The 9,809-nt window shown below is 46.3% G+C and overlaps 1 gene segment (V, D, J or C); it reads left to right on the forward strand.

Moving 5' to 3' along the window:
- The first annotated feature begins 1,122 nt into the window (after positions 1-1,122).
- On the forward strand, positions 1,123-8,353 carry LOC140479537 (immunoglobulin kappa variable 3-15-like). The segment is given in 2 exon segments: positions 1,123-1,210; positions 8,016-8,353. Coding segments are annotated over 2 exon segments (426 nt in total).
- The last annotated feature ends 1,456 nt before the right edge of the window (positions 8,354-9,809 follow it).

A 9,809-nucleotide genomic window follows, 5' to 3' on the forward strand; every position in this document is an offset into this window, starting at 1 on the left:
TAATTCAGATATTACTGCTCTCGAGGATCTCCTTTTTAAATTCCTGCCTAAGTCTCTGCAATCTCCCTTCAGAATCTCAACATTTTCCCTTCCTATATCATTGGTTCTAAAGTGTACCAAGACATCCTGCTGGTTCGTCTCCACCTTAAGAACATTTTGCACCCTCTCTGAGACATCCCTGATCCTGGCACCAGGGAAGCAACACACCATTCTGATTTTTCACTGCGGCCACAGAAACGTCTATCTGCACCTCGGGCTAGAGAGTCCCCTAACACAGTCGATCGGTTGGAACCCGACGTACCTCTCATTACATTAGAGCCAGTCTCAATACCAGAAACTTGGCTGCTCATGCGAAGTACCCCTGAGTTTCCATCACCCTCTACATTTTCCAAAACAGCATACTTGTTTGAACTGGGGATAGCCACAGAAAACTCCTGCAGCTACTTGCCTACCTCCCTTGCCTTTCCTGGAGTTATGATAAGAGCCCATGGGATCCAAGGCATTTTGGCAAATTGGATCCAAATATGAGGCAAAGAGTGATGGTGGAGGGTTGTCTTTGTGATTGGAAGCCTGTGACCAGTGGTGTAAGACAGGGATTGGGGCTGGGACCCTTGCTGTTTGTAATGTACATTAACAAATTGATTGTGATTGTATAATTAGAAAGTTTTCAGAGGGCACATAAATTGGAGGTGTTATTGATATTGATTTGATTTTTATTTTAGTTTATTGTCACATGTACTTGAGTAAAAAAGCATTGGAGTACAGTGAAAAGTATGTAACGTCACCTCACAAGGTGCCATCTTAGGTACAAGGACCTCAGTACAGAATCATAAGAACAAGGTAGAAAGAAAGAATAAAGTTCAAAGTTACACGTTGCAGATCGTTTTAGTTTTAAGTAGAAAATTAAGAAATAAAGCTGGACGTTCAAGCATTAAAGCCTTTCTTAAGAACTTAGTTACCATGGGATCATACTTTAAGTAATCATCTCGAGACCAGAAGTCCGCACTGAGGCCTTCCCAAGTGGAGAGACCACCATATACAGAAAGGACCACTATCGCCACACTAGGCCGAGTGACCATCATGCTGGGCTGAGAGGCCATCACATCGAACTGAGAGGCCACCATGTTGGACCAAGAGTCTGCCTTGTCGGGCTGGAAGGTCTCCCTGCCAGGCCAGGACACTGCCACACCAAGCCAAGAGGCCACATTAGGTCTGCACTAGGTCAGAGGCCTGGCGACTGAGGCTGGAGGTCCGTGTCTGGGAGAAGAAATAAGGGAGAAGGACAAAAGAAAAACACAAAAGAAAAGGAAAAGAGAAGTGGAATAGAAAGAAGAAAAGAAAACAGACGGAGCAGATGAACTCGGTCTGAAGTGTCCTACTCTGTTGCCATCTTGGATTACTGGGTCTCAGGTTACATTCTGATATTGATCAGCTGGTAAAATGGGCAGAACAATGACAGATGGATTTTAATCCTGATACCTTTGAGGTGATCCAACCTGGGAGGTCTAATAAGGGAAGGATATACACAATGAAAGGCATGTGCCTTGAGTGTCCTTATGCATGAATCACAGAGGGTTGGTCTACAGGTACAACAAGCAATTAGGAAGGCAAATACAATTTTGTCCTTCATTGCTAAAGGGATTGAGTTTGAAAAGCAGGAAGGTTATGTTGCAGCTGTTCAGGGTGCTGGTGAGACCACACCTGGAGTACTGTGTGCAGTAATGGTCTCCTTACTTGGAAAAGCCTATACTGGCACTCAAAGGGATGCAGAGTAAGTTCACTGGGCTGATTCTGGGGTGGAAGGGGTTGGCTTATGAAGGGAAACTGCGTAGACTGGGATATATTCATTGGAACTTAGAAGAATGAGGGGAATATTATAGAAACAAATACACTTATAAAGAGAATAGATAAGACAGAAGAAGAGAGGATGTTCCCACTGGCAGGTGAAATTAAAACAAGAGGGTATCGCCTCAAAATTCAGGGGAGCAGATTTAGGACTGAATTGAGAAGGAACTTCTTCACCCAGAGGGTCACAAATCTATGAAATTCCTTACTCAATGAAGAAATTGATGCTACTTTAGTAAGACAGATTTTTTTTAACAATAAAGGAATTAAGAGATACAGTGAGAGCAAATGCCAGGTCTTGCGCTTTAGAAAAAAGACTACAGACATAGTCTTGTTTCTCAACGGTGAGAAAAGTCATAAAGCCAAAGTACAAAGGGATCTGGGAGTGCTAGTCCCGGATTCTCTAAAGGTTAACTTGCAGGTCGAATCTGTGGTTAAGAAAGCAAATTTCAGGTTGTCATTTATCTCAAGAGCAGAAAAATGTGTTGCTGGAAAAGCACAGCAGGTCAGGCAGCATCCAAGGAGCAGGAGAATCGACATTTCGGGCATAAGCCCTTCTTCAGGAATTTTCCTTTGAGAAGAATTTAAAACTTCCCTTCTAGAATCAGAATTCATGTAGAAGACCAAAGGGAAACGACAGTAAGTCGAGCAGCTAGAATGGCTAATGATTATAGACTCTGTTAAAACCAAAACCCTGTAGATGCTGGAATCCAAAGTAGACAAACAGGAGGCTGGAAAAGCACAAAAAGCCAAGCAGCATCAGGAGGTGGAGAAGCCACCTGATGGGAAACTGATCCGGAAACCTTTTTCCCATCAGACCCAGAAATGGAGAAAAATAAAAACTGGGAGTGTGTGAGGAAGGCAGGTAGCCAGGGGAGAGAATGGACAGTAGGAAACAGCCCGAGAACTCCTGGATAACATTGGAATGGTCACAATTGGAGTCACAAAAACATGGTTGAGAGTTTCAGTGGCTGATAATTGTGATGTGGAGGATTTGGGCCTCAAATCAGCCCCAAAGATGTGGCCAAAGTTGTAAAGAGTCTGGTTGAACAGCAGACAGTGCTCAGGGAGAGGGACGGAGTTTGTACCAGGAGCTGAAGAGGATGGCTTTGATCCTGCCAATATGTTTCCCAGTGAACCTGGCTCCTCAGACCTGATTGCTCTTAGTTGCTGTGATTGTCACTGATCGGACACTTATTATTAGAGATTCTGACCACAGCAGAAAGCCCCAGTGTAAAAAATAACTGCAAAAATTGTCAGATCGCAAGGTTGAAACTTCACCAATAGAGGAAGTGAAAGAAGCAGCAGCTGGACGTTTGTTACTGAGACGGGAGAAAACTGTGAACCGTCTGCACTCCCTGGAATCTGACAGGACAGGAGGAGGCCAATCAGCCCATCATGTCTTTGAATGACCCAGTTAGTCCCACTGCTCCCTTCTCTCTCCCTGTAACCCAGGAAATCATTCCTTTACAGCTCAATCTCCAATTCCCTTTTAATAGACCTCATGTCCACAGAGTGAGACTGCCCTGAACCTGTCACAGAGTCATACAGCACAGAAACAAACCCTTAAGCCAAACTTCTACATGCTGACCAGGTTTTCTGAAGTGAACTCATCTTATTTGCCTGCATTTCACACATATCCCTTGAAACATTTCCTATCTATGTCTATTGTATCCTATGTCTTTCTCATCCACTCAAAAAGCTTGATACCATCCAGAGCAAAGCAAACAACTTGATTGGCATCGCATTCTCAAAGCATCCAACTCACCGTCACTGACGCTCCATAGCATCAGTGTGTATTATCTTTAAGATGCACTGCAGAAATTCATCACAGATCGTCAGATAGCACCTTCCAAACTCATGAACAAAAATAGAAACCTGGGCTTCAAATTGGCATCTCATTCATTCATTAGATGACAAACTGTCTGAGCTGGGAAATGGAGCTCAGGATCCTGAACATTCCCTCTCCCCTCCTAAGGAACACTTCATTTGGTTTTGCATATTCACTTGTGGGAAGTGGGCTTCACCGGCTGGGCCAACATTTTTTACCCTGTCCCTAGTTGCCCTGGAGTAGGTGGTGGGAAGCTGCCATCTTGAATTGTTATTGTCCACAAGCTGTAAGTTGACCCACAATGCTCTTGGGGAGGGAATGCCAGCATTTTAACCCAGCCTGGCTGAGGGATCAGCGACATATTTCCAAGTCAGCATGCTAAGCTTTTTCGATGGGAACTAGCAGCTCACAATGTTCCCATGTATCTGTTGCTCTTGTTCTAAATGGAAGTGAACATGGGTTTGGAAGGAAACCAAAGTAACTGCAGGTGCTGTAAATCCGAGACAAAACTAGAAAGTGCTGGAAAAGATCTGTAGGTCTGGCAGCATCTGTGAAGAGAAATCAGAGTTAATATTTCATGCTCACCCCGAAATGTTAACTCTGATTTCTCTGCAATTTGCTGCCAGACCTGCTGATCTTTTCCTGCAATTTCTATTTTTGTCCATGAGTTTGGAAGGTGCTATCTGAAGATCTGTGATGAATTTCTGCAGTGCACAAACCAACCAGCTCGATCAGTAATGCTGCTGCCGAGCCACTCTCAGTGGTGGACATTGAAACCCCTCACCCAGAGTACACTCTCTGCTGTCATCACCCTCAGTGCTTCCTCCAAATGTTGTTCAACATCCAGGAAAGACTGATTCATCAGCCAAGGGAGCAAGATATCTTGTAATCACCAGAAAGGTTTCCTCGCCCATGTTTAACCTGGTGTCATGAGTCTTCACGGGGTCCAGAGCCAACTTTGAGACTTCCCAGGGTAACTCCCTCCTGGCTGTAGAGCACTGTGTCATCAGCTCTGCTGGGTCTGCCTTTCTGGTGGGACAGGACACACGCAGGGACAGTGATAGTGGTGTCTGGGGCATTGTCTCGAAGGTATGGTTCTGTGAGTATGACTGTGTCAGGCTGTTGCTTGAGTCATCTATAAGGCAGCTCTCCTGAATTTGGCACTAACCCCCTGACGTCAGTAAGGAGGACGGAGCAGGGTAGACAGGACTGTTACTGTCATTGTCTTTTCAGTGTCGAGATCGATGCCTGTGGTCCGTCCGGTCTCATTTCTTTGTTGAAACATTGTCATAATTGATACAACTGAGAGCCTTGCTCAGCCATTTCAGAGGGCAATAGAGAGTCAACCACATTGCTAGGGGACAGTGCAGTGTACCCTGGCAGTACATTCCAACCTCCCCCACTTCCCCATTCTGTATATGGAAGGCTAAAGCCTGCCAGCAGGATATTCAACCGCAGGAGCTATCACAGCCAGTGCGCAATTCTGTCCCCACATTAAATCCACACAAATCTTGAGTTCACATAGCGCCTTCAATGCGCAAAACATTCCAAGAATGTTCACAAAGTTGCAGTAAGAGGGATGGGGGAGGGGGTGGGGGAACATAAGAACTAGGAGCAGGAGCAGGCAATTCAGCCCCTCGAGCCCGCTCCACCATTTAATACAATCATGGCTGATCCCATCTCAGACTCAACTCCACTTTCCTGCCCACTCTCCATCATCCTTTAACCCATGACCCATTAAAGGTCTGTCCATCTCCTCCTTGGTGTGAGACAGGGAAGGGACCACTCCATTCAGAAAAGACTGACCGTGGAAGGGGAAGGAGAGGGGAAAGGATTGGAACATGTTGTGAATGGACGGGATGGGTCAGTGGGTCAGAGCCTGTCCTATCCCTCCAACTCACACTGATGGCCTGAGGATCTCCTCTCTCTGCTGGGCCTTCATGGAATGAGGTTTGTGTCCAAACCAGTCCCCAGTGAGAATAGGCCAACAGCACAGAACAGCACAGAACTGTCCTTCATTTGACAAGAATCTGTCCATCTTCTTGAGAGAGGCCAAACCCTGGTCGATGTGGAAATAGGGCCTTCCTTCAGGAGAAGACAGGGGTCAAGGGTTAACATCCATTAGTGGGGCAGAGCAGGGGGAGATTTATCCTGCATTCAACTGTCACCACCCAGGACACTGTAAGAAAGAGAGAGAAGCGAGACAGAGATAGAGATAGAGAGAGAGAGATGCAGGGAGAAAGAGTTTGTGTGTGTGTGAGAGAGAGAGAGAGAAAGAAAGTGAGAGAGAGAGATAGAGGGACGAGCATCTGATACAGTGTAAGATATGTGAGGGGACCGAGAGAGGTAGAAATGGTGAGGTTGAGGGATAGAGAGAGAAACAAGATGTGAGACAGTGTGACTGAGAGGGATGGAAAGAGACAAAGAGACAAGGAGAGAGAGAGAGAAAGAGACAGGATGGGTGTGAGACCAAGCATGAAGAGAGTTGAGAGGGAGGGTAGGGTTGAGTGAGAGAGAGAGAGATGAGAATGGGTAGATTTAGAAAGACAGAGAGAGAGGGAGAGAGACTGTAAATTGGGAGGTAGAGAGGGAAGGAGAGAGAAAGAGGGAGGAATAGAGTGACAGATAACAATTGGAGGCTTTTAATTGAAGTGAGAGAGGGAGCGAGTAATAGAGACCGTGAGAGATGGAGAAACAGATGATGAGACGGAGTGAGAAAGCATCAGTGAGTTGGAGAGAGTGACTATGAGACAGAGTGTGAGAGAGAGAGAGAAGGAGAGAACATGAAAGAGATTAACAGTGGGAGAGAGAGAAAGAGGGAGAGAGAAAGAAGTGGCAGATGTGGGTCAGAGAGAGAGAGAGGGACAAGTCCTGGTCACCACCTTCTGGGAAGAATGTGATTGCACTTGAGAGGGGGCAGAGATTTCCCAGGATGCTACCAGAATGTGAGCTTTGAGAAAAGATTGGAAAGGTTGGGATTGTTTTCCTTGGAGCAGTGAAGGCTTAAAAGGGACCTGGTAGAGAGGGATAAGATTATTCAGGACAGTGATAGGGTGAGTAGGATGGCACTTTTTACATGAGTAAATGACTTAATAACCTGGGACAGAGATTGAAGCTAACACAGACATGGACACATAGACATTTGTAGCAGCAGTAGGCCATTCGGCCCTTTGGGTCTGCTCTGTCATTCAGTATGATCACGGCTGTATCAATTTTTGAATGTCATCATTTCTTCGAGGGTCGGTGTGGGTTTGTCGGGCCAAATGGCCTGTTTCCACACTGTAGGCATTCTATGATCTATGGCTGATCCTCTCTCTCAAAGCCATATTCCTGCCTTCTCCCCATTCTCTTCAAACTGTTAAAATGCAAAACAATTATCTCTCTCTTTTACTTGAATAGATTCAGTTCCTTTCCTCCACAGCCTTCAGTGGTAGAGAATTCCACAGGTTGACCTCCTGTGGAAATGTTTCCTCATCTCAGTCCAAAATGGTCTACCATGTATCCCCCTGAGATTGTGAGCCCTGGTTCCAGACTCCCTAACCAGGGGAAACCTCCTCCCTGCCCAGCCCTGTTACAATTTTATATGTTCCAAATTTTATATGTTCCTCTCATCCTTCTGAACACGAGTGAGTCCAGGCCCAGGTGAGTTGGAGAGTTGGAGAGTGAGAGGAGAGTTGAGAAGAAATGTTTTCACCCAGAGGGTGGTGGGAGTCTGGAACTCACTGCCTGAAAGGCTGGTTGAGTCACAAACTCTCATGACATTGGAGCAGTGTTTAGATATTCCCTTGTGTTGCTGTAGGCTCCAGGGTAATGGGCCAAGAGCTGGAGGATGGGATTAGTATCATCAGATCACTGTTGACCAGCACAGACACTATGGGCCAAATGGCCTCATTCAGTGCTGTTCACATCAATGACTCTCTCCGACAGAGAGAGAGAGAGAGAGAGAGGAGGAAGTGTGAGGGGCTGACGTGGCTCTCTTTGCCTGATGCCATTTACATACTGAGGGACACCCAGTCAGACTCTAACAGGCTGCAGCTTTATAAAGCAGAGCCCAGTGAAGGGAGAGGTTATCAGGAACCAGGCACGGGAACAGGAGCACACACCATGATTTCATACATCCAGCTGATCTGGCCCCTGGCATTCTGTATTGCAGGTATAAATCTCTCTCCTTCCACCTTGAATCTTTAGCTGCTCTCCATTTCACTCCAATTTCACTGACTTGTGATTGAAGGGAAAATGCTGAAACCAGAGGAATGCTCAGTGACTCCAACAATCTCTCATTTGACAGGCTCTTTCTGTGACAGTTCTGACTTCACTGTGTTTGTCTCTGACCCCTCAGGTATCAGTGGGGACATCACCATGACCCAGTCTCCCCCAGTGCTGTCAGTGGGTTTGGGCCAGACCGCAACCATCACCTGTACGGCCAGTCAAAGCATTAGCAGCTACCTTGCTTGGTACCAGCAGCGAGAAGGTCAGAAACCCTCTCTCCTGATCTATGCTGCAACAACTCGATTCACAGGAGTCTCCGATCGATTCACCGGCAAGGGCTCAGGGACCAGTTTCACCCTGAGAATCAGCAACGTTCAGAATGAGGATGTCGCTGACTATTATTGTCAGCAGGGCAGCAGCTACCCTCAACACAGTGACACAGAGCTGTACAAAAACCTCAATACATAAAGCACTACCTCCTGTACTGACACATCCCAAAGTTATATAAAATGTACAATAATGGACACACAGTCCCACTGCCTGAACTGACATAACCCATAGTTAGATCGAAATGAAATTGAACAAATTACCTCATGCTGAGATTGTCACTGTCCACGACACACTCCAGTCCCTGTGGTGTCTCAACGCTAACTGAAGGCCTCAAGTTTCCCTCTTACACTCCATGGCCACATGTGAAGTGCAGCTGCAAGATTTAACATCGAAAAATAAATTTCACAAACCTCCAGAGCCCTGCTAGAATCAACCGAGAGAGACAGAGAGAGAAAGACACATGAATGAAGGAGAGACAGAGAGGGGCAGGGAGAGGGTGAGAGTGAGTGAGAGACAGCCAGAGACAGAGAGAGGTTGACAGTGATAAGAGGGAAGCAGAGAGCTGAGGTTTTTGTACAGCCTCTGCACAGGGAGCTTTCACTGTGGCTTACGTTCGGTAAAGGAACCAAGCTCAGACTGAGTAAGTAAACCTCAATCCTCTGATATTAACCCTGTCAATACTGAAATACACTTTCTAAAATACAGTTGCTGAATTGTTGAAGGTGTTAGTGGGGAGCTGAAGTGAATGAAATGGTTGATTGAGAAGCACTGTGTCTAACAAGGTGTACAGCTGTATTTCTATAGTTCCATTGCCCCTTTTAAGCAGCAAGATATAAGTCAGTCAGTTTTACTCACCGTGTGGAGGAGCTCTGTCCACTTGCAGCCTGTGATCCCATTCCTGCAGCATGGAGTGAAACCCGTGAGTAACCTCCTGTCAGTCTCAGTGCGACAGACACGGGCAGAGTTTGATGTGAGCTCTGGCACCCTGTCCCAGTCTCTGATCTCACTGACCTCAGCAGCAGCAGCAGCAGCAGCAGCAGCAGCAGCACAGTGAGACACCGAGCTCCCACCTCCCCCAGCTTTAACTCTGCTCAACCACACAATCACAGGACTGTTACAGTGCACAAGGAGACCATTCCATCCATCCTGTCTGGACTAGCTCTCCGAATGTGCAATTCAGAGAGTGTCATTCTCCTGCCTTCTCTCTGTCACCCTGCACATTGTTCCTTTTCAAATAACAGTTTCATTCCCTTCGGAATGTTTCAATTGAAGCTGCCTCCACCACACTCTCAGGCAGTGCATTCCACCCCTTAACCACTCACTGGCTGAAAATGCTTTTCCTCATTTCACTTTTGTTACTTATCCAATTACTTTAAATCTTAATCCTTTCACAAGTGGAATCATTTTCTCCCTATTTACACTGTCCAGGCCCCTCCTGATTTTGAATTTCTGGAACAATTCTCCTCGCCACCTTCTCCAAAGACTTAGAGGGGACAAAGTTAAAAATCACACAACACAGGTTATAGTCCAACAGGGGGTTTATTTGGAAGCAGTGGCTTTCGGAGCGCCCCTCCTTCATCAGGTGGTTGTCAGC

Source organism: Chiloscyllium punctatum, chromosome 7 (assembly GCF_047496795.1).
Source record: "Chiloscyllium punctatum isolate Juve2018m chromosome 7, sChiPun1.3, whole genome shotgun sequence".
In the NCBI taxonomy this organism is placed as follows: Eukaryota; Metazoa; Chordata; class Chondrichthyes; order Orectolobiformes; family Hemiscylliidae; genus Chiloscyllium; species Chiloscyllium punctatum.